The 25218-nt window shown below is 45.1% G+C and overlaps 1 protein-coding gene across 1 annotated transcript in view; it reads right to left on the bottom strand.

The window, feature by feature from the left end:
* The window catches only part of CNTNAP5 (contactin associated protein like 5), a 690244-nt gene that overhangs the window by 235642 nt on the left and 429384 nt on the right, over positions 1 to 25218 (bottom strand). Inside the window, exon 12 of the mRNA XM_029605214.1 lies at positions 14418 to 14618. Within this exon, the coding sequence (XP_029461074.1) occupies positions 14418 to 14618 (201 nt within the window). The remainder of the gene's footprint in view (positions 1 to 14417; positions 14619 to 25218) is intronic.

The following is a 25218-nucleotide window of genomic DNA, read 5'->3' on the forward strand; positions in this document are numbered from 1 at the left end:
AATGTCACCAGCAAGGGTAATACCCCTGTTTATTGTAACTTTGATTTTTCGACCTTTCTTATTTATGTTTACTTGGTTTTATTTTTACTTCTGGTTTCCCCTGTTCCATGTAAACCGGCCTGATATGAATCCCATTCATGAAGGCCGGTATAGAAATGTTTTAAATAAATAAATAAATAAATAATAAAAGAGGTATTATTACACTTGGCGCCTCATTAATGAAGATATAAAGATAAGATATGCCATACTAGGTCAGAAGAAGGTCCCAGTATCCTGTTTCCAACAGTGGCCAATTGAAGTCACAAGTACCTGGCAAGTACCCAAACATAGATAGATTCCATGCTACTAAAGCCGGCAACAAGCAGTGGCTATTCCCTATTGCCGGCAACAAGCAGTGGCTATTCCCTATTGAATAATAGCAGTTTATGGACTTCTCCTCCAGCAACTTGTGCAAAACTTTTTTTAAACCCAGCTACACTAACTGCTGTAACCAGGCCTCTGGCAATGAATTTCAGATCTTAATTGTGCATTGAGTGAAAAAAGAATTTTCTCTGATTTGTTTTAAATATGCTACTTGCAGCCCCTGTGACATAATGAGGGCAAAGGCTATCGGCGCCATTTTGATTATTGGCAGCCGACGGTCCAAGTGCAGGAAGTTGCTCCCGACCCCCGCTGGACCACCAGGGACTTTTGGTAAGTCTTGGGGGATCCTCCTGACCCCCACAAGACTTGCCAAAAGTCCAGAAGGGGTCCGGGAGCGACCTCCTGCACTCTGGCCGTTGGATGCCAGTACTCAAAATGGCGCCGATCGCCTTTGCCCTCATTATGTCACAGGGGCCGACGGTGAGGGCAAAGGTGATCGGCACCATTTTGAATACTGGCATCCAACGGCCGGCGTGCAGGAGGTCACTCCCAGACCCCGCTGGACATTTGGCAAGTCTTGAGGGGGTCAAGAAGTTCCTCCAAGACTTGCCCAAAGTCCCTGGTGGTTCAGCGGGAGTCCAGGACCGACCTCCTGCACTCGGACCATCGGCTGCCAGTAATCAAAATGGCGCCGATAGCATTTGCCCATACTATGTCACAGAGGCTACCAGTGCCATTGGTCAGCCCCTGTCACATGGTAGGAGCACAAGATGGCACTGATGGCCATGTGACAGGGGCTGACCAATGGCACCGGTAGCCCCCGTGACATAGTAGGTCAAAGGCTATCGGCGCCATTTTGAAACCGGCACCGAGGGTGTGAGTGCAGGGGATGGTTCCCGTTACACCCCCCCCCCCGGACCACCAGGGAGTTTTGGTAAGAATTGGGGGGGGTCAGGAGGGTGGGGGGTTGTAGTTAATTTAATTTTAGCAGGGGAACGAATAGAAATCGACGTATTAACGTATCGGGGCGCCATACGGCTGAATGCAACGTATTTGGCCCCCGATGAATCCAAATCCCGAATGCAACATATGGCATCCTTCTGCACATCCCTAACACCTACAACCTCTCACCAGCGGGTAAAAAAATCATACATGTGACAAGACTGGAAGGTCCCTCTCTGGCTGCTGGGTTGCTGCCTTCATCTTAATGTTGTTGAATTCTTAGTTAAGTTTAGGTTTCTGAAAGGGTAGGAATGTGTAAATAAGAGTTATTTAAATGTATTGGTAAATTCACTATTAATCTGGTAGTGACCTGCAATGGGATAATTAAACTTTTGATAAGGGCTAGGGGCAATACTGTGTTTTAGTTAGAAGGCTGATTGATGTTTAATGTGAAAGTGTCTCTTGCCTATAAATCAAAGGATGAGCTAGGGGTGGGTGGGAGAGAGGGAAATATAAACACACACAAACTCTAAGCTATTACCTACCCTTTGACCTATTTGGATTGGAGGTTAGGGCAGTGGGCTTTGAACTGGGGAGACCAGCATTCTAGTCCCACTGTCGCTCCTTGTAACCTTGGGCAAGTCACTTTACCCTTCATTGCCTCAGGTAGAAACCTATCCTAGATTCATCAAAATGGTATAAGCTTGAATGCGGTAAGAGAAAGGGGTATGTTTAGGGTAATTTTTAGAATTAGCACACCACCCGCAATACTTGTATTCTGCAGCTCACAAAGTGCCCAGACAAGCTGAGAGACTGAGAGAGAGAAAGAGAGTGCGATATTTCCCCTCATTTTAATTAATCCTGCTCAAACCCCTCCCTAATCCGCCCCTTCCAAAAATTTGCATTTGCGCCATGCGTTAGTACTATTACGCATGTGTTAATGTGTTATCGCATGTGTTAACACCATAACGCATTTTGATGAATGACCCTGTTAGATTGTGAGCCCTCCGGGGATAGAGAAATAACCAAACAGTACCTGAATGTAATCCGCTTTGAAGTGCCAAAAAGCGGAATGTAAAAATCTAAATAAATAAATAAATACATAAATAAATCTATCTCTGCATTCTGTTCTGGAGGCCATATCTTCTTAAAGACTGATAGACTGGGAACAGTTCAGAGAAAGGCTTCTGATGTGGTACAAGGTCTGCAACGCAAACACTAGGATAGGAACCTGAGTATTGGGTTCGTCATGGAAATATGTAAACTTAATCAGCTGGAACTGTAAAGGACCAAGAAGAGGAGAAGACAGTCAGCTTATACAGAGTAGGGGTGTGGTTTCATCAAACTTCCCCAGATGACAAGGCAAGCTTGAACACTATGAGAGAATGGCAAGTCTTTGGTACATTCTCAGATATGATCAGAAGGAGGTGACAAACATTAACAAAATCAAAGTAACGTAGTAATGATGATGGCAGAAAAAGCCCAAATGGTCCATCCAGTCTTCCCAGCAAGTTTCTTACAGTAGTAAATGCCGCTCCATGCAGTTTACACTCCATGCACTTTTTTCTTCATTTCCAACCTCTAGCCTTTAGGGATCCACAGTATTTATCCCATGCCCTTTTGCATTCATTTACTATTTTCATCCTCACCACTTCTACCAGAAGGCCATTCCAGAAGGGAAAAAAATATTTCCTAATGTTGGTTCTGAGTCTTCCCCCCAGGAAGTGGATTATGATTTCACTTGGCAGTCGACTATGATTTCTAAAGAGCTTTGCCATAGACACATAATGGCAGGAAACCCTTGTCAAGAATAAGGCTCTATGGGCCTGTATATTGAAGTTGTTCCTCACAGATGCAGAATGGAAGACGAGCCTTAGTAAATCAGGCCCTATGTTTGCAGCACTGGATGAAATACGATGGTCTACAATGGCCTCTCCTAACAGTGTCAGATTATTATGATAGTAGCAAGAGAGAATTTATGCTACTGTCCTTTGTTTACTCTCTTGAAGTTTATACTTTTCCCCAGAGATAGACATTCTGTCACATACTGCTGACATCCAATTCTAAATCTATCAGAAAAGCATCAGGAGAAATCCAGTTTCCTGCATGGAGGGCTTGTGTGAGCCATTATAAATGGCTTTCCGAGTGCTTTGTTAACTGAAATATTTATCTCTACATCTAGTTCCTTTGAAGAGAGATCAGTATTGGATATTCTGCTAAAATGAATCCAAGAGTAACATTAAGCCGTACCAGAAAATTGTGAGATTAATACCTTCAACGTTAATGGTTAAGCCTTAAAGGAAAAGTTCAATTTCTGAGGCTGCAATTGTGTGCATTGTAGAAGGGAAGAACAATATTCCAATGCAACCACATTCTAATTAGCCAGGTTTTTATGCGAGACAGAAAGAGGGAGAAAGAATGATGATTATTAATGAGGTCCTTATTGACACATAGTACATGTAAAGGGTAAGCCTATAGTAACAGCAATATCTGTTCCATACATAACTGATGTCCCATATATTACATACCACATGATGACATGCATGATTTGTCAACCTGTTCTGAGAATTCTGCAAAAACGTAATTATTATGGCATTATTTTTTGACAGAGCCAACAATTGTGGCTCTGTATAGGACGAGCAAGTCAATGCAACCTACCATAGTAAACTATGGAGTACAACTCATTAATTCTTCAGTAGTTGCCATCAGAGTACACGTAGATAGAAACAGAGAAAATGACTGCAGGTTAGGATGTGAATTGTTTTTGAACGATTAAAATTATCGTCAGATAATTTTAAAATCTTCCTAAATCGTTAGAGTGCACGATACAATACAAATGCCCCCGATTTATCGTCAGGGGCATTTGTATTGTATCGTTAAATAGGGCACGGGAATTATTTGGGGGAGGGCGGGAAAACCGGCACACCAAAACAACCCCTAAATACACCCCGACCCTTTAAAACCAATTCCTTACCCTCCCCCACCCTCCCAAACCCCCCCAAATTACCTGGTGGTCCAGTGGGGGGGAGTCCCGGCGCGATCTCCCGCTCTCAGGCCATCGGCGCCATTTTGGCTGCCACTAATTAAAATGGCGCTGATGGCCCGATAAAAAAACAAACCACCCGACCCTTTAAATCGACCCCCCCTTAGCCTCCCCCACCCTCCCGACCCTTTTTTTTTAGGGAGGTCCACGCCGCTAAAAAAAAACAACCCACCCGACCCTTTAAATCGACCCCACCCTCCCAACCCCCCCTAAAACCTTTTAAAATTACCTGGTGGTCCAGGGGGGCCTCGGGGAAAGATTTCCCGTTCCCAGGCATCAGCTGTTCTAAAATAAAATGGCGCCAATGCCCCTTTGCCCTTACCATGTGACAGGGTATCCATGCCATTGGCCGGCCCCTGTCACATGGTAGGAGCACTGGATGGCCGGCGCCATCTTTAAAGATGGCGCCGGCCATCTTTACTCATCAGCCCTTATTATAGAGTATATTTTCATAATTGTTACACTATATGCCATTGAGTTGTCCATAGGATTTACTCGCGTTAGTGCACTTTACTCGAGTAAATGGCTTTTGAAAATTGCTACGACAGTATGTTACATTTACATGCATTGAAGCTATGCATATCAATGCATTGAACGCTTATGCCTATTTAAAAAATATACACGCATATTTTTTATGCATGAAAGTAAAATAGGACTTATCTGCATAAATCCTGATTTTTGCACCTAATTTGCTATATTTTATAATGAAATTACCAGTTTTACCAATTGGTCCACCAGTTTCCCCAGTCCTGCTGCAGGTCATTGAGACCCTCTCTTTAGGATTAACTCCTCCCAGGTCACCCAGACCTCCCACCCAGTCAGTACTACACAGTAAACATGTTTAATATCACTTAATACAAATGTACACGTGTACGTGTCTTTTACAATTGCCACTTACGTGCGTAAGTGTTAGCTCTGCCCGGGAATTCCCCTCGTCCATCCCCTTTTTTACACGCTTATATGTGCGCGTGAAAGGGAAAATGCTCGTGGATTTTGGACTTTTGTAAAATACGGAATATGCCAGTAGCGGCTACTTACGTGCATATATGCTAATTTTTGAAAATGCACCTTTATGCGCCCGCCTTTCTTCCCCAACCTAACACCATCCCCAGGGGCCACCTTTTTTTTTTTTTAATTGGTGCACCTTGTACTTTTAGCTGCTTAAAGTTTGCCAGTCAGAGGGGTCTAATTTTAAACTGGCAAGGTTTCATCGACTAACCCCTAAAGTTAGCTGATTAAACTGAAAAAAAAATTCAGTTATCGGTTAGAGAAAAAGGATCCTATTTCAATACATCTGCGCTATGTTGATTTGAACCAGAATTTAATGCATTAACAATGTTTTTATTAAGGAAAAATACTCATCCTATGAGTGAGAATGGTTAGTAACACTGAATCCAAAATCTTAAAGAATGGATAAGATGTGATTCGGCTGAACCTTTCAGTTCAGCCTTTCTTTATCGGCCCGCTGTGGGAAATTTCGTTTTCCCACAGTTTGGGCCAATTTTTTTTTGGCCGCCCCCGAATTTCGGTGTTGGTGTGCGCTATCCCCGAAAAACAAATTTTCCTGAAATTTTGGGAAAATCCACTTCGTTTTTTGGGGTGGCTGAACCCGAACGAATTAGGCAATTTCAACGAAATTGCCTAATTCGTTCTGGATGAATGCACATCCCTAGTTAGTATAGTGATTCCAGCCAATTCAAATGACAGATTAAGTTTCCAAATTTTCCCCTGCTGCAGGTTACATGGTATTTTTGATAGAACCATCCAGTTATCAAAAGATTAAGGAAAAACGGAGGCTAATGTACAGGTTTGAATAGTTATGAATGTAAAATGGAATTAAAGACCATTGAGACTTGGGCAAGCAGCATATTTGAGACAACCCTATTGGTAAAACACGGTTTATCAGAAAGTGTGTGCTTGTGTGTGTGTGTGTGTGTGTGTGATTGTGTAAGTGTGCGTGATTGTGTCTGTGTGTGTGCCTGTGAAAAGTTGCTCAAGTATTTACGCACACATCTCACGTTCATGCACGAAACGCCGATGCCCCATCCAAGACCCCTTGTGAAAACTTCCAAGATGTGTGTGGGCAGCTTTTAAAATCCGTTCAGCACACGTGAGCCCGACATATTCGTGCACCCTTAATTAATGAGCCTCAGGCTTTTAAAATTCACCTTAACATGTGCGGGTTATAAAATACAAGTTCCTATGCATGAACAAATGCTCGAGTATGCAAAAAAACCATGAGCCATGAAAGTCTGGACTTATGTGGAGAAATGCCTGTCCATCCAGCTAAGTAGCTACTAGTGGCCCATATCCAGATGTCCAAAAGGCGCTACTTAGATGGACAAGTCACACTTTTCACATTTATCCAGCTAAGAAGCAGCAGCTGCTGCTACTTAGATAAATTGGAATATAGTGGATAAGTGCCGCTACTTATCCGGCTAAGTTCAAATTTGTCCAAGGAGCGTCAAAAGAGCTATACAGCCGGAAAAGTCGGAATTTAGCAGGATAAGTGTACACAAGTGATACGCACTCATATTTGAATTTTAAAGAGATACATGAATAGATTTTACTCGTATTATTTTCACGCATTTACCCCCGTAAGTCAGCTTTTACATGCATAAGTCAGGGGATTTTATAAAGTGCGCGGGAATGAAATACGCAGTTCTACCAATCAGCCTACCCATTCGCCCAGTCCAACTGCAGCTCGTAAGGACCCTCCTGGATCTTCAGCCTGAAGTCCCCCAATTTCACCCAGACGACCCCACCCAGTCATTGTTTTTCATTTTTAAAATAAATTATGATCGCTTACAACAAATGTAGGGCCTTTTTCTGCCATCATTACTGTGTTACTATGTTTATTTGGCAGGTTTAAAATAGCTGCTTATACGCATGAATGTAGACCCCACCCAGAACACCCCCGGCTCACCTCTTTTTTCAAACGCATACATTTACTCAAGGATCCATATTTATGCGCCTATTTTGCGGCTTTGAAAATAGCATATATTCGCCTATGCGCCATTTTACGCGCGCATCTTTTGAAAATGCACCCCGAATTTTGGACTTCTATAAAATACGGAGCACGTGAGCAGCGGCTGCTTACGCATGATTCTGCTAAGTTTTTATGTGCATGTTTTGAAAATTCACCTTTATTTGCGTCAGTTTGCAAGAAAAGATCTGGCACAGATTTTTGCAGGTGCAAGTGCATTTAGACAGTGAATAAAGAAAGAGACTCCTGCATTGTCTGATGGTTTCTCCATTCACTTCCTTTTTAAATGATCAATGTCAAATGACCATCTGTCTCTGTGCCTCCTCAACGGTGACAAAAGTGTGCTCAGAGGACTTAAAAAAAAAAATGGTTTCCCTCTTAACGCAAAGCATGAGTCTCTTCACTGAACATGAAATAATGAACAGCTTAAGTTTTAAGAGCACATTTTTCATCATATGTTCAGTGTCACTAATCCGGTCCACCATCATTTTTTGATGGAGACGCTGCAGTCATAGCCATGGCTGATTAGGCAAGCTTGTGTCCCTTGTCACAATGGTACAACGGAGGATTAGTAAGCACCAGCGTACAGCAAAGAAGGAAAAAAGGAATAGAATTAAAAAAAACAGGATTGTATTTTGTGGGATTTTTTGGGGGAGGGGGAGGGGTTAAGACAAGCAAGGCAATCACCCCACAACCTAAACAAATAAATAAATGTCACTGAGATAGCGCTTTAGGCCATCTGACCCTGCTGGGCTTACTCTTCAGACCTTCCCCAGGTCTCTGTGTGTCTAACACAGGCCCTGCAAGAAACGTAAGTAGAGCTGACAGTAGATTGGTGAGCAGGGCACTATGAGGTCCATATTCAAAAGGGTTTATCTTTGATAAACTTTGAGTTAGCCAGACAAACCCAGAGGTACAAATATCTGGCCCTTTTATTCACATTTATCCAGATAAACTGGAGATGTTTATCTAGATAAATTTGAGGGGTGTTCTGGGGCGGAGTTAACCTGCTAGCTCTAATATTTATTTATTTATTTTTTATTTAAAATACTTTTGATATACCGATACTCAAGACTGGTACCGGTACCGGTTTACATTGAAACAAGGGGTAACCAATTAACTATGAAAATAAAGTTACAAAGAACAAGGGGATTACAGGATGGGAGAGTAGAGAGCGAAAGCACACAATTAGTATAATAAGTTATACATAACTAAGTTTAAAATAACGGAGTTTAACATATAAACGAATGTAGCAGGCTTAGACAATAGATTAGTCTTTAGGTCTATAAAGTTGCCGGTGCGAGTGAGGGAGGGGGAGGGAGGGGATCTGTGAGAATGGATTGCATAGCTGTGCTGTTCGTATGGTGTCCATTAAGGGAAGGCTTGGGTGAACAGCCACGTTTTTAATTTCTTTCTGAAAGAAAGCGGGCATTGTTCCTGTCGAAGTTCCGGGGGAAGAAGATTCCAATAATACGGTCCGGCCGTGGGCAAGGTTCGTTTCAGGATAATATTCAAAATATGCCAAATAAGTTATTTGCCTAAGTCCAGACATGCCTCAGAACAGGGTTGAAGTTATCCCGGAACAGATACCCAGATAGCTTTACCTTCACCAGCTCTATTCAAATAAAATAGCAGGTAATGTTCTGAAATCAAAGTAAAAAGATACCAGGCCCAGTCTCCCACCCTCCCTAACCCCACTAAAAGTGTGAAAGCAACGTCAGGCGTAAGAATATAAGAAACTGGGTGAGACCTAAGGTCCATCAAGCCCAGTATCCTGTTTCCAAGAGTGGCCAGTCCAAGTCACGAGTACCTGGCAAGTACCCAAACATTAGATAGATCATAAGCCGTTATTGCTTATTAATTAATAGCTGTTTATGGATTTTTCCTCTAGGAACTTAACCAAACCTTTTTTAAACCCAGTTATTTATTTATTTATAACTTTTTATATACCGAGGTTCAATTAACAAGATGAATTATCACTTCGGTTTACATTAAACCAGCAAAAAATAACAGAGACAAAGTCTTGTTTTACAATGAACAGGATAGAAGTAAAATCTGGATAAACATAAAATGGGTGAAGCAAGTATAGAGAATTGGGTCTGTATAACTTGGGCGAAAAGCAGGGACATTAAATAGGGGAGGACTGTGAAGGCCTCAAGTTGGATAGAGTACTCATGATGCGGATAAGAACCAAGGCTGAAGTGAGTAGTTATGGGAAGGCTTGTTCGAATAACAAAGTCTTAAGTCTCTTCTTAAAGGTGATTGGACATGGTTCCAGCCTCAGTTCAGGAGGGAGCAGGGTACAGCAGTTACACTAACTGCCGTTCACCACATCCTCTGGCAATGAATTCCAGAGCTTACCTATGCACTATGTGCAATCTCTGCTTCCTCCAGGACCACATACAATAATAATAATAATAATAATAATAATAATAAAATACAGCTTCAGACCTAGCAGCCCAAGGAACTGCCCCAACCTCTCCTCCTCCCCAGCGTTTTCTGAAAACATATTGGCTTCTGGGTCCCCTCTGCATCCACACCATTCCCACACAACCCCCACTCGAACCCAGTGCCCCTGAAACCCCCCCCAGGGCCGCCAGGTCCGTGGTACAATCATTGCTCTGACTACGCTGGAAGCCACCAGGCATGGTGTGATTGTACCGTAATCCTGGCGGCCCTGGGGGGGCTTTGGAGGGTTCCGGGGTGGGGCATGAGGTTTGGCATTGGGGTTGCAAGGGGAGAGGGTCCGAGAGGCAGATATGACACATGTTTTCAGAAAGCCCTGGGGAGAGAGTTTGGGGGCAGCTCTTTAGGCCTGCACATTCATTACCCCTCTTTTGGAGGGCTTGGGAGATGGGGGAAGATCTAATGAAATGCCCCATGTTACTTTCGCGCACAGGGACGTCAACTTTAAAGCAGCTGGGCGGGCGTGCATGGAAGCGCGTACGCCGAGGCGCGCCCATGGACGCAGCCATTTTACAGCACGCGCAAGTCTTATAAAATCAGCCGGATGCGTGTAAACGTGCGCGCCATTTCATACGCAATTACCAGTTAAATCGGTTCGTTCCCACTTTGCCCAGTTTTACAACTTACACGCCGCCTACAGAAGAAGTAAAGTTACGCCGTAGGGGACCCCGGCGCGCGCTTGTGCGCCTAATAACTTACGCGCTGGTTTCCTCTTAAATTCCCAGAACGCCCACGCCCCTTTCGTGCGGGTTTCGGAGATAAGCGCTTCCGTGGACACTTCTTAAAATGCGTGCGCCGTGCAAAGACCCGGGGGGGGATGGGAGTATCTCCCTGATTTGGCCCGCCTAGGGCTTTTAAAATCTACCCCCTTGGTGGGGTGGGCGGGATCAAGCCCGCAGACCTGCAAATTTTTTTTTTTTTCTGCTTTTAACCTGCCATATGATTTGAGTATAGGCAGTTAAAATAAAGATATATCCGGGTACATGTGCCCTGACAACTTTAAACCTAACTTGGCTATATTCAGACGTAACCAGTGAGGACTGAAAATGTTACCAGGATAACCAGATTCCAGTACCTTCAGCAGGACGCTCATTCTGCTGAATATCCCCGACAACTTATCCGGCTAACTTTTGCGGGATATGTTATCCCTTTGCTGCTTTTCTGAGTACTGGGCTTTAGAGGTTTGTGTCTACTTACCTACCTCTGTACATATGTTCCTGATTTATGGTTCCCAGTTACATTTAATTGAGTTTATGAAAGTTCTCTTTAATAGTTTTCCTCTATACTTGTGTTAATGTACTCTGCCTTGAGGCGACTGTTTTAATGTATTTCCGCCCTGGAGGCGACTGTTCAGTTCCTTGTAAACCGGTGCGATATGTATTCTTTACAGGAACATCGGTATATAAAAATGAAAAATAAATAAAATAAATAAATACTTAGCTTTTTCTCCACAGATACAAAAAAATGGAAGAAAACTTTTCGGGGCCGAAATTCAGAAACGTCTGGTTAAGTAAGTTTGCCGGATAAGAGTTATCCGGCAAACTTACAAAGGATATTCAGCAGCACACCTAAGCTGCTGAATATCCCCCCCAAAAAAGGCTGCTATTTAGCCAGATAAATCTTATCCTATTGAGCAGGTCTAACTTTTCCAGTTAACTTAACCGAATACATTTGACTATCACTACTTACCCAGCTAAGATAACCGGATAGGTAGCTCCAGCCTTGAATGCATATTTCCCGCCCACCTTTTATAAGGTTATCTAGCCATAAGTATTTATCCATTTAAGTGGCTACTGCTGAGTGGGACTGGATATTCAGCCACCACCTCTTATCGGATAATTCCCTACCTATATATATATATATATCTGCTTCCTTGTACATAGGCCCCCCTTAGTATGTCTCCTATATAAACCAGAAACAAAGGAGTATAAAGGGAGAAATACATCATCCCCTCATTATCCTAAATCCAAATTAAGGGAAGACTTGGAAAAAAAAAAAAGAAATGTTAATGAACAGTAAGCCTGGGCCGATTATTAGCATTTACTATTTGGCATTCAGCATTAAGAGGTCAAACAGCATTAGCTCAGGGCTTCCCAGATTCATCCTGGAGACTGAACAGCCGGCCAGATTTTCAGGATAACCATAATGAATATGCAAGAAATCAATCTGCATATTCTGGGTCTCTAGTGCCGGCAGATATTTCTTATGCATATTCCTTGTGGATATTCTGAAAACCTGCCTGAACTGTGTGGGGTCCTCCACGGTGGGTTTAGGAAGCCCTGCATTAGCATATATATGAAATGAAACTTACACAAAAGTAAGTCACAGCCATCCGAGACACACGCCTCATATTAAATAAATCACAAAGTATAATCCTAGGGCTTCACATATTTAATTATTTCTTTCTCTAAAGGCTTCGGGGGCCTGTGCAATATAGTTTAACATACATGGCATTTTACACATGCTAAAAATAGCCTTTCAAGCAGCAAGACCTTGAAACGCTTCTTAAAGCGTTCTCTCAACACGCTAACAAGTAAACACTGAAATGAGGGGGTGTCGTACGCAAATGAGACTTCACTGGCCCCCATGGGATACACTGTGGTCTGCAGCCTCTGCGTTGAGCCTGGTAAAGGCAAAAATTTAACCCAGGCATCAGACCAGGTGTTACATGTTTCTGTGCATTCTGCAAACAGAAAACCCCCATGCAAGGCTACTGGCGTTTTCCCTTTGGCATGGTTAGCGTGACTGGTGGTGGTGGTGGTGGTGGAGAGGGGGGGAATTTCCTCTCCCTGATGCCCCCCAGCGAAGGAAAAGTGCTCCCGTCCTCAACCCCAGCAAGCACTATCCATCCATAGGCAGGGGATCCTTGTGCGTATGCTCTACCCTCCCTCCCTCCCACCAATAGGAAAAGAACCCCACCCTTCCAAGCAAGCTGGGTCTTCATGGGCGGGAAGGATTGCCAGAGCCTGCCTGCCCACATCACTGCTGACAGGGGAGGACGCTGCGAAAGGCACTTTAGTCCGTCACCTGATATGGGGTTAAAATGCCCCCTACCGGTACCATTTACCAGCAGCAGCGTGGACAGAAAGGACCCGATATCCCTCCTGCCTGTGACGATTTGGGCCTTCTGGAATGGGAAGACGTTCCCAAAGAGCTGGGGTGGGAGGTCAGGGGTCAGGGGTCACTGAGTAGGTGATGCACACAGGGGCTGGGGGATGCCTATTAGAGGAGGGGAATGCCTGTGTGGGGGGGGGAGGTGGAGGGTCTTCCTGGGGAGGGAGTTAAAGGTGCTGAGGGAAGCAAGAGGAAGGGATGCCAGAGTCTGGAGGAAGAGGAAATTTTCCCCCCCCCCCCCCCCCCCCCCCCCCGGTGCTTGCTGGCCCATAGGGAAAGGGCTTCCTAACGTGGAAGATTTTGGGCTGCCGCTAACATGAACGTTAAAACATTTTTGCTGTTAACCTCTATATTATTACCAAGGCCACGGTACTGAGGGCAGGTTTTAACCTGGGCTTGGAAAACAATTTTGCATAACACTTCGAGGCTCGTTTTTAACATGCAGGTAAAACTTTTACGTACGACAAAACATTTTTACCCCAAGTTATTTTGCACAGGCCCCCACATGCAGCCATTTCCCATCTCTGCAAGGACGATATGCTCGGTTGCGATCGCCCCTAAATAGTAAAACCCATGAAGTACGGGAAGAGATGGCAGACGCAGGTCCGTGCGCTGGCCTTCCCCAATGACATTTTCAAAGGGAAAAAAAAGTTCCCTTAAAAAAAGTCTACGCACAGCCTGCTGGTAAAAACTACCCAGGGTTTCCTGCATCGTTTTGAAAATTGCCCCCCCCCCCCCCCCCCCAGGAGGTCAGCTTTCAGACCGCGCAGAGAAGTGTAAAGTCTTTGGATACATTTCACCCTCGGACTTTACGTCAGGGTTCAAAGGGAAAGCTTTTTCCCTTTGAAGATCAGGTCGGAGAAAGTAAGCGCGCAGACGTGCCCCTTCTAACTGTGCGGGGTAATATTTCCAGTGAAGTTATGCAAGCCCGTGTATGCGTGGGTAACTGTGCACTGCACATACATGCGTACACGCTAATCCTTCCCTCTATGCGTGAAAGTACGAGAATAAGAACAATAATAATTATTATTATCTACATTCTGCTTTTTGTGACCCGTCAAAGCTCTTATTATTAGGTGCAATTCTCCAAAGAGCTCATTTCCGCAGGTGCAGAGCTCTTTCACCCAGGCTAACGCCTTTGAAACCATCCCTTAGGGTCACTTCCAGCTCTGTCCTTCCGCGATCCTCTCGTTGCCTTCTCGGAGGCAGTGGCAGGAGTGCCCATCACTCAGATCGATGGCGCTCTGCACTGTACTCTGGAGCAAGGCTCAATTATTTGTTTTTCGCGGCAGCACACGGCAAGAAAGTAAATGATACTGTTGGAAGCATTTGGACCCTCTGTTTGGAAGCCCTGCTCTTAAAGGGTGGGGGGAGAAATGTCCTCGTCGGGTTTTTTTTTGGGGGGGTTTTTTTACATTTCAATCTCAGATGCAGCCAGAGCCGAGTCAGAGGCGCGCAATCAATAACAGTTAAGAAGAGAAAGGCCCGGGCCGGCACACTTACTGGGCGTGTTGAGCAGGCGTGATTTTCTGCAGTGATAGGCCGCCTCCTGCTCGCAGTACTCCGCGCTGTTGATCATCCCCTCCAGCTGCTCCATGCTGCTGTTGTAGCTGAAGTGCATGGCGTACGGTTTCCCCGCGTCGGCTCCTTGGACTCGGGCGAGCTCAGTGTTGTTGTGCCTTACAGCGGTCCATATTTTATCCTCTGTTGAAAAGAAATCGACAGCGGCGTTAGCACCGTAAAAAGAGACGAGGAGGTAAAGCAAGGCAAAGGGTTTGATGCGGTTTCACCGTCCCCCCCCCCCTGAAACAGCAGCCTGGTCGCTCAGCGTCTTCAGCTGAGGATTCCCCGTGAGAAAGGCTAGGACCCAGCGGACAGGAATTACAGAGCACAGAGGGTGATTTATGGTCTACTTTTCATGGAGCATCACCAACAGAGAACGACTTGGAAGACATACCCGGCCTGGGGCCTGCGGAGTCAGGAGGGCAGCTGATTCTAGCCCCCAAAGCATAATTCAAGTCTAACACTTAAAACAGGACTGCAGGCGAGTAACGTGCAGTGCGCTGTGTGGGACACTAAGTAGCAATTTGGGGGAAAGTAATGTTTTCAAATATAAAGAAACGACCTAAAGCGAAGAGCCTGGTTTGAGCCTTTCCTCTCCTTTCCCTCTAATCACCTTCTTCCCTCCCTCTAACCACCTTCTTCCCTCCCTCTAACCACCTTCCTTCCCTCTAACCACTTCCTTCCCTCTAACCACCTTCCCTCCCTCTAACCACCTTCTCCCTCCCTCTAACCACCTTCTTCCCTCCCTCTAACCACCCTCCTTTCCCTCTAACCACCTTCTTCCCTCCCTTGCACCACCTTCCTCCCACCTATCCCCCCCCTTCCCCCTTTCAACCCTCCTTGCCAACCTTAACCTTAAAATATCCTCTTCAACAAGTCATTTATGTACATATGTTATATACTATATCAAATGTTCCATGTAATCCTGTTATTTCTGTTACAATTCGTTATATTTTATTACAATGTTATAATTTATTATATTTATTACAATGTTATAATGTAAAATAGGGCTGTTACTACCCTATTCTTTTAGTTATCTGGAAACCGATGTGATATCTCGATCGAACGTCGGTATATAAAAGAAATAAATAAATAAATAAATAATCCTCTCCAGGAGGGGCTCAGCTTTAGCCTGCAAACACCAGGAACCAAGGCTTTCTTAAATTTGTTTGCAATCAGCTACCGCTTAGTTTCGTAGAGCGTCCCCCTAGTCCTAATACCATCTGAACTGGTAAATACGGTAACTGTCGCCTACTTCCATCATTTTATGAACTTCTGTCACATTCCCTCTGTCACCCTTTCTTCGTAAGGGAACCGTTCCATTCCCTGTAGCATTTTGGTCACTCTTCCCTGTTCTCCTTTTCTAGTTGCTCTATTTGCCTTTGGAAACGCTGAAAGTGGAATGAGTGACAGCACAAAAAATCTTGGAGCAAGCAAAAAAGAGTTGATATATCGCCCCTGACGAAACACGAGCCGTGTCGGGCAGGCTGGCAAAAACATGAGTGCTCCTTCAGCGTTCTAATCGCTCATCTTAAAAGGATAAGTGTTAACAATTGTACACATTTTAAAAAAAGTGCAACCAAGACCAATGATTATAAAAGTTAAGTAACTACATATGAAGATATTCATGTAGTAAATAGGTATTTAATACCAGTGAGAGTAATATGCACACAATTAAAAGCTCTCATACATATATGAGGTCTGGTTTCACAACTTAAAAAAAAGGTTTCCAAGTTATTGATGATGTTTTGTTGATTATATTTGCTTTGGAGACAGGGGTGACCAGAACCATACACAGTACTCAAGGTGTGGACGCACTATGGGGCAGATTTTCAAAGCTCTACACGTGTAAATCCGGGAGGAATTACGCGCGTAGGGGTGTTACGCTCGCCAGGCCTATTTTCAAAAGGCCTGGAGGCGCATGTAAAGCACCGGGACACGTGTAAGTCCCGGGGCTTGAAAAAAGGGGCGGGGAATGGGAGGGGCGGGGCTGGAGCCTCCAGGCACAGCAGCCATTTGCCACTGCGCCCGGGATCACAGGCCGGACGTTGACCGGCGCGCGCAACCTACGCCTGCCTGGAGGCAGGCGCAAATTATAAATTAAAGGTTAGGGGGGGTTTAGGTAGGGCTGGGTGGCGGGGTTAGGTAGGGGAAGGGAGGGGAAGGTTGGGGGGGGGGGGGCGGAAGGAAAGTTCCCTCCGATTTCGTAGCGGCCTTGGAGGGAACGGGGAAAGCCAGCAGGGCTCCCCAAGGGCTCGGCGCGCGCAAGGTGCACTATTGTGCTCCCCCTTGCGCATGCCGACCCCGGATTTTATAACATGCGCGCACGTTATAAAAATCGGGCGTACATTTGTGTGCGCCTGCACGTAGGTATTAAAATCCGGCCCCATGGTTTTATGCATGGTGTTCTCTGTTTTATTCTCGCTTCCTCTCATCATTCCTACCCTTCTGTTGGCTCTATTTACCAAGAGGGGTGTACAGCTGAAACATTTCCTTTGCTGTCATTTCAGAGCTTTATTTTTGTTTGTTTTTCTGTTTTGATTTTTTTGATCTTTCATGCTGTTTCATTTTAGCTCACATTAAAATGTATTTGGTGTGCATTAATTATTTTAAGGGTTCGCTAAGCATGTAGCGTCAGCTAAAAGAATTAATGTGTGTGTGCAATAAACAAAGTGAAGCAGGTGACCACAACTGCTGCTCGCTGAAGATTTCAGCGCATTGCCCACAGCGACGCCAAAGGAGCGCCTCATGGGCCGATGGGCGGGCTTACTTTTCTCCATGTGTATCACTTTGCATTTGTCCATCTTAAATTTCATCTACCACTTAGGTTCCCAGAACCTCAGTCCTTCACAATCCTTATGCAATTCCTTACAGTCAACGCGGGTTTAAATGCTTTGTGCAATCTGCACATTTGATCACTTAACTCTTTACTTCCTTTTCTAGATGATTAATTGGTCCCCATATAAATCTATGAGACACTCTGTCCTCTTTTACTGCTACTACTACTATTGCAATCATTTCTTTTGTTTTTCACCTGTCTTTATTTGCACAAAGCAACAAGAAACCTATAGGAATATATATATATGCATAATTAAGATGTTACATCTACTACTCATTTACAGAAAATAATCAGTGTTCAGTTGGTTCCGGACCCCAGTGTTATGGTCCTGCAGTTTCTGCCCACTGCCTTCCCCTGCCACAGTCACCCTTTCATATATTTACATCATCTCTCGCCACTCCTCACAACCCTTCCCTAGCAAGATCAACATCATCCTTCTCAGTCACTACCACTTTTCCAAATAGCCCAGTTTGGGTAGGGTTCATCTCCTTACCTCCGGGAAAGCATCGACAGCTTTTCCCACCCTCCACATAAGCCTGGTCCACCTTACGAGGTTCCAGTCATATCTGCACCAAATACACAAATGTTGTCTTTCCTTTACTCTAATGATGGAGGGTGTGGGGGGTCCCATGCCCATTTAATCCAAACATATTTTTTGGATGTCCTCACTAATGTCCTCCAATGTTTCCCTGTTAATCCCTCCCCTGTCAACCCCCTTCCCAAAAATTCAAGCGCTAACCTCGAGTCTCTTGAACTCGCCTCTCCTAAACAGATTGAACGAATCCTCCAAAAGGCTAAACCCGCCACTCATCCTTCAGATACAATCCCCACTAAGACACTTCTCTCCATCCCTGCCACCATTTCAAAACTCCTGGCTGACATAATAAACTGCTCCCTCTCACATGGCAAAGTACCTGGCCCCCTTAAACATGCTGTAGTCAAACCCCTCCTAAAAAAACCTAACCTCGACCCCAGTATCCCAGCTATCGCCCTATTTCTAACTTGCCTTTCATTGCAAAAATAATGGAGAAAATAGTCAATATCCAGCTCACCGAATTCCTTGAAGAGCACAACACCCTTCACCCGGCTCAATTTGGTTTTCGTAAAGCCCGTAACACTGAAAGCCTCCTTCTTACCCTTTCTGACACTATACTCAAGGGAATGGACCACGGTCAATCATACATACTGGCCCTACTTGACATATCTGCTGCCTTTGACACCGTCAATCATACCATACTCCTCACCCGCCTTGCTGAAATCGGTGTCACTGGTTCTGCATTGCAATGGTTCTCTTATCTCAACAACAGAAATTAGACCGTAAAAATAGCCAACTGCGAATCATCCCACATTCCCCTCACACAGGGCGTCCCACAGGGTTCCTCCCTCTCTTCCACGCTCTTCAATATCTATCTCCTTCCCCTCTGCTATCTCCTCTCTGATCTTGGCCTAAAGTTCTTCATGTACGCCGACGACGTTCAAATCCTCATCCCGCTTCAAGAATCCCTCCCCAAAACATTACAGTTTTGGGATTCCTGCCTTACTTCAATCAACACTCTCCTCTCAAACCTACATCTCGCTTTAAATGTAACTAAAACGGAGCTCCTCACAATCTCCAATTCCCCAGCTTGCTCGCTCCCTGCCTTAAGCAACACCAACCCTCCTCCCGACGCATTCACCTGCAATGTGAGAGATCTCGGTGTCTTTCTTGACCAACATTTACATTTCAAGTCTCACATCCACAATACCATAAAAACAGGCTTTTTTCAAATTGCACATCCTAAAGAAACTTAAACCCCTGCTATATAATCCCAAGACCTCCGCACAGTCCTACAGGCAACTATCTTAACTAAACTGGACTATTGCAATTCTTTATTTCTGGGCCTCCCTCTCTCCACTATCAAACCCCTCCAACTATTACAGAATGCCATGGCCAGAATTCTCACAAATACACGTAAATCTGATCACATTACCCCTATCCTAAAAGACCTCCACTGGTTACCCATAGCCTCCCACATAAAATACAAAACACTCACCATTCTCCACAATTTATTGTACAATCAAAATCACACTTGGCTCGAGAATGCACCACTTTTCCGATCATCAACCCGCCCTCCAGATCCAACCTTGCTGGAACTCTGTACACCCCCTCCCTAAAAACTGCTCACCACACCTCAACCCGAGAAAGGGCTTTCTCCATTGCCGGCCCTTCCCTCTGGAACACCCTGCCCACGGCCCTCTGCCTAGAACCTAACCTGTCTAAATTTAAAAAAGGGCTCAAAACCTGGCTCTTTACATTAGCGTATCCAGATGTTGACCAAACCTAGCTTGCACTCTAACCCCTCAGCCCTCTCACTCTCCCCTCCTCCTATCTGCCTCTCCTCTTTCTCCCCTATTCTTCCCCCCAAGCAAAGTCTCCAAAATACAGTGTTTCTTCCCCTAGCAAAGACCCCTAAATACTGTGTTATTAGTTCCCTCCTCCACCCTTAGATTATCCTTCCCTGTCCCTCCCTTCCCCCCTCCCCCCCTTCTATCCCTTCACTGCCATCAATGGTCTGGTACCTACCAGCCCACCTGTACATTTATTGTTTATTGTTAATTTATATTTCGATTGTTCCTATAAAATCTCTCTCTCTATCCTTCCTACTGCTGTCCTCTCTCCTCCTTCATTGCTGCTCCCCCCTTCCCCCTCCCTGTTTATTGTATTTCACTCTCTTGTTAATTTGTTACAATGTAAACCGGCCTGATGTTCCGACGAATGTCGGTATATAAAAATCAACAAATACATAAATAAATAAATATTTAGAAGGTACTTTTTAAAAAGCCCCTACAAGGAAGTTGGCAAAAAGGTGCATTAAGTTTCACCAATTTTCAAAATGAACTTGTGTGCTACGTCCCCTTCAAAATGTAATATGAAATAATGCACAAAAACTCACCTCCTATCAGCAGGGCATACCCTGAGAGGTTTACTTAAGTTTTCTTAGCATTCAGTCAGATGAATCCAGAATAAGAGGGTTTATGCTCCCCTACCTACAGATGGAAATGGAGCAAACTGACCTCACAGTAAAGCTCTGGAATTTGTTGCCAGAGGATGTGGTTAGTGCAGTTAGTGTAGCTGGGTTCAAAAAGGTTTGGATAAGTTCTTGGAGAAGAAGTCCATTAACGGCTGTTAATCAAGTTTACTTAGAGAATAGCCACTGCTATTAATTGCATCAGTAGCATGGGATCTTCTTAGTGTTTGGGTACCTGCCAGGTTCTTGTGGCCTGGTTTGGCCTCTGTTGGAAACAGGATGCTGGGCTTGATGGACCCTTGGTCTGACCCAGCATGGCAATTCTTATGTTCTTACAGTATACAACCCCCTCTAATGACATCAGCCTGCCAGTATTCTCCGTCTCCAGCAGAAGGTGAACGTGCTTCTCCCCACTTGGGGATTGCTTGATTTAGGAAAAAGGAGAATTAAGGAGAAAAGAATAATTTGCTCCGCTTTCCTGCGGTGATGCCATAAGGTTGAGAATTCCTGAGGTGATTTCCATGATCCCTCAGAGGTATGCCTTGGGCTGATAGCTGGCTTTTCAGCCGGCATGGACTTAGCTGCTGGTGCAGCTGAAAGGCAGCAGATGCAGGAATGGAAGTGTCCCTAGACTAGTGTCATTACATTCTTGTCCGATCTCAGTGTTGCCTGTTGGCTGCATATTGCAATGGTTGTCTGTTTTTCACCAAGTGTTTGGCTAGTCTGTCCACAGTTGCTTTTGAAGAGAACACTGGCAGGCTGGGGTCACTGCAGGGTTTTGTATATACTGTGACGTCAGCTTGCTCCATCTCCATCTGCTGGCAGGGGAGCATAAACCCACTTGTTCTGGATTCATCTGACTGTCCTAAAGAAAAGGAAATTATCAGGCAAGTGGTGATTTTTCATTTTACATTTTAAAATCAAAAGTACGCATGCAAATCCAAACTCCGCTCCAGCTCGGGCCTCCAGACTGCCTCCCTTTCTGTGAGCATAAAATGTAGGTGCAAACATCGAGTTATCTGCATTGTGCACAATAAAAGTGCACAAACCCAGGCAATTTTATAACCATCCACTTCCACACATAAACCTGTGTTGCTTTATGCACATAGATGGCTTCGAAAATTACCCCTTAACTACTCTCAACATTTCTATAGCGCTGCTAGGCATAGGCAATGATATACGGATACATAAAATAGCGGCAGTCCCTGTATTCACCTTTCACCACTGGGAAATCTGATTTTTAGGCCTACTTTTTTGTTTCTTATCTTTAAATCAGTTTTCAGTCCGCAACAGGACATTGCCTCCTATCCCGTGGCTTTTCAATTTCCTCAGGAGTCTCGCAGGAGGGACTTCACTGAAGGGTTCCTGAAAATCCAAGTACACGCTATTGGCCGTCTGGCCCCAGGGCCAGTGCAACTCACTGTGCTAGCTGTGCATTTGCACAGGGCACTGGCCTGAAGGGGGTGACCGCCTGGGAGCACCAGGGTCCAAAGCCAAGAGAAAGTTGCGGGGGGGGCAGGCAACCACCAAGCACCTGAGATGAGAAAGAGGGCTACCGCCCACCTAGCAGGAACCCGCCAGGTAGCTTAAAGAAGCCAATGCTGCAAAGCTATCCAGTGGTTCCAGGGGCTGCCCGGCACAGCCGAGATAAGAGAACTGCAGGGCCACCTGGAGGATGCCAACCCACTGTGAATCCAAGATGAGAGAGAGCTGCGGGGCCGCTCAGCAGTTGTCAACCCACCGCGTGGCTGAGATGAGAGAGCCTCGGCACTGCCTGGCAATTCCCAGTCAGCTGTGCGGCCAGAAGGAAAAAAAAAGACCACGAGGCAGTTTCCAACCTGCTCCTTGGTGAAAGTGAAAAAGAGGAGGTCCCCGGGCTGTATGAGAGGGAGCCGCTGTATGTGTCCGAGCATACGAGTGTGTGTGTGTATAGGAGTGTCTGAGCATCATAGCATGTGTGTTTGTGTGGGCCTGAGCGTGTGTGTGTTAGAGAGAGCACTGAAACGAATGCAGAGAGCAAGCTGTAGGAAGATGGAGTAAGAGGACTAAATACTAAGTAGCAAGTGGATCGGGGCGTCTGCTGGGTGAGGTTAGATCATGTGTAAGGGAAGATTCTGGCAGACCTGTGACTCTCCTCCGGAGGATAAAGCTGTCTGGTGACCCGATGCAGAGGAATTATATGTTTGCATTGGGTGTCTTTTTGCTTTATCTCCTTTGCTAGGAGGCACAGAAGTTTTATTCCATCCTTCCTGTTTCTTGTTTAATTTTTCCCCTCTTGGGTTCGAGTAATATTTTTGCTACTTGGAGCTGATAACCCATGGCACCTGGGAGTCAGCACACCAAACCTTTGGAAGAGGGAAGTCTTTCATCCAGAAAGGTACAGAGGAATTACAGATCCCATCTAAAGCAAGGGATCCCAGTGAGTGCATTATCAGGAGAAACAAAGAAGATACAATGTAAGGGTAATAAGAACCTCTTTGCTATTGTGGGAAGCCTTACATAAGGGTGCGAAAAGAGTCCACCTGGCAATGCCCGGGGAGAAGATTAATTAAAGAAGGTGTTGGGGAAAAACTTAAATCTGGGCCTAAGTTCTGATTAAATATTGGGACAATCTACTTCTAACCACCTTCAGTGGGAAGATCTAAAAATTAAATTGGGAGATGAAGGAAAAATTGAACTAATTTCAATCTACATAATCTGAGGAATTTGAGTAAGTGAGAGAAGAACAATGTGGACATCCGGTACCACAGGATCTCCTGCACCCTCTCTCTTCATAGGGAATAAACCACATGCAACCAAAAACCAGCCAAACCATTTGTTGGACTCAATAAGGTTGCAATTTTGTTACACCCTATCCAAGCATCACAATATCAAAACTTGAATCCATTGATTCAGTGAACATCTGTCACTTCCCCAGCAAGATGTCCACCCCCAGCCTACCCTTCCTGTAGGCATCCAATAGTATCACAGCTGCTTCCATATGAGGTAGGGATGTGCAGGCAAAAAGTTTTCGTTGCATATGCGATAGGTATTCGTGGGGGGTCAATTCCGTTTCATGCGGAAGTATGGAGAATTCAATAAGTTGTCAATCTGTAAATACGTTACTACTATATTAACTACATCCCCCCACCCTCCTGACCCCCCCCCCCCCCAAGACTTACCAAAACTCCATGGTGGTCCAGCGGTGGGGTCCGGGAACTCAATCACACCCTCGGTGCTATTTTCATCATGGCGCCGATAGCCTTTGTCACAGGGGCTACCGGTGCCATTGGTCATTGTCACATGGTAGGAGCACAAGATGGCACCGATGGCCATGTGACAGGGGCTGACCAATGGCACCGGTAGCCCCTGTGACAAAGGCTATCGGCGCCATGATGAAACTAGCACCGAGGGTGTGATTGAGTTCCCGGACCCCACCGCTGGACCACCAGGGAGTTTTGGTAAGTCTTGGGGGGGGGGGGGGGGTCAGGAGGGTGGGGGGTTTAAATTTTTATTTAGGCCGAATAAAACAGAAATCTGTTTAATACGTGGGGAGTCGCGATGCGTTTCGCCTCCCCACGTATTTAACAGATAGCAAAAAATAAGTTGCGGATTACAAATACGTGGAAAACGGATGCACACCTCTAATATGAGGTGCCCACTACATTCCAGCAAGGCACCCACATAGGGGCGACTGAACCCAGAATACAAATCCCCACATAAATCAAGCTGTGATAAGTGAAGAAGAAAATGAGCAAGCACCAACACCAGAGGGAGGGTGGGAGGGAATCTGGAACAACAGGAAGGGGAGAGAGGTGGGGGAGAACAAAAAGGTCCTGCACGTCCAGGATCCCTGAAATTTATACCCTTCCTACACGTGCCAATTCAAACCCACAGTTCCCACTGGAGCAATCAAATACAGCAAACGTTGCCTAACTTGAAAGCTCCAATGGGAAGCGTGGACTCCAGTTCCATGCCACCCAGCATGCCTTGCCTGGGACATACCAAACGAGGCTGCATGCAGCCAATGAGGAGCCCACATTGTCATGGGCAAACCAGCGCATGGGCTGGCCTACCCACTCAGAAAACTCATCCTAAATAAGGCGTGCTTCCAAAGGTATTTAAGAGAGATTGCTAGAAGATATAAAGCGACAAGTTTTATTCTTTCCGTCTGCTGTCTTATTTGTTTCTGCTAATCAAACGAACAACAGATAGGCAAATATTACTCAGTCATCTGATCAAACTATCAGTAAGAAGTTGGAAACCACAACTCTTCTCTTATGTGTTTATTGGATGCAAAGACAGTGTAAATTGGCAGCGTTATGAAGAAAAGGTCAGAGACAGGGCTAAATTGCAAAGAAGCAGGGAATGAGAGCTTTGTTCATCCCCACACTCAGAAGCCTGGCCTCAGAGACCAAAGCTATCCAGTGGGAAGAAAGGCGTTTTCATAGAGACACTGGAGTAGTTGTGCATAAAAGATCCATCTCTATTTCTTCCTATGGGCACCTGAGTGCCGGAAAAAGGATCCGTCCCACCCAGGGGTTAAACCTGCTTTGGGGGAAACTTTAAAATAATACCTACTTGATGAGCTGCCCTTGATTCTGAATAATGCTGGGTCCTCATCGGTGCAACACTGCAAAGGCTGCCCAGAGATGTTCCAAGGAATGTACTAATAATGATGCAATTTGAATTTCTCATACAATGGAATATTCAAGTAGGCAAGAGGGTCATGCAACTGCTTTATCTGCTCATCTGTGAAAGTAGCAAAGAAATCACAGCAGCAAATGGGCTTGTTGATGGTCCCTGCATCGATTTGGCCATCAGCTCTTCAAGGAAACAAGCTGGCGAGGACCATCTCAATGTTAAGGACATCAGGTAGTAGAGCATCACCAACAAACCTTACACGCATGTTATG

The sequence above is a fragment of the Rhinatrema bivittatum genome, chromosome 6 (assembly GCF_901001135.1).
Source record: "Rhinatrema bivittatum chromosome 6, aRhiBiv1.1, whole genome shotgun sequence".
In the NCBI taxonomy this organism is placed as follows: domain Eukaryota; kingdom Metazoa; phylum Chordata; class Amphibia; order Gymnophiona; family Rhinatrematidae; genus Rhinatrema; species Rhinatrema bivittatum.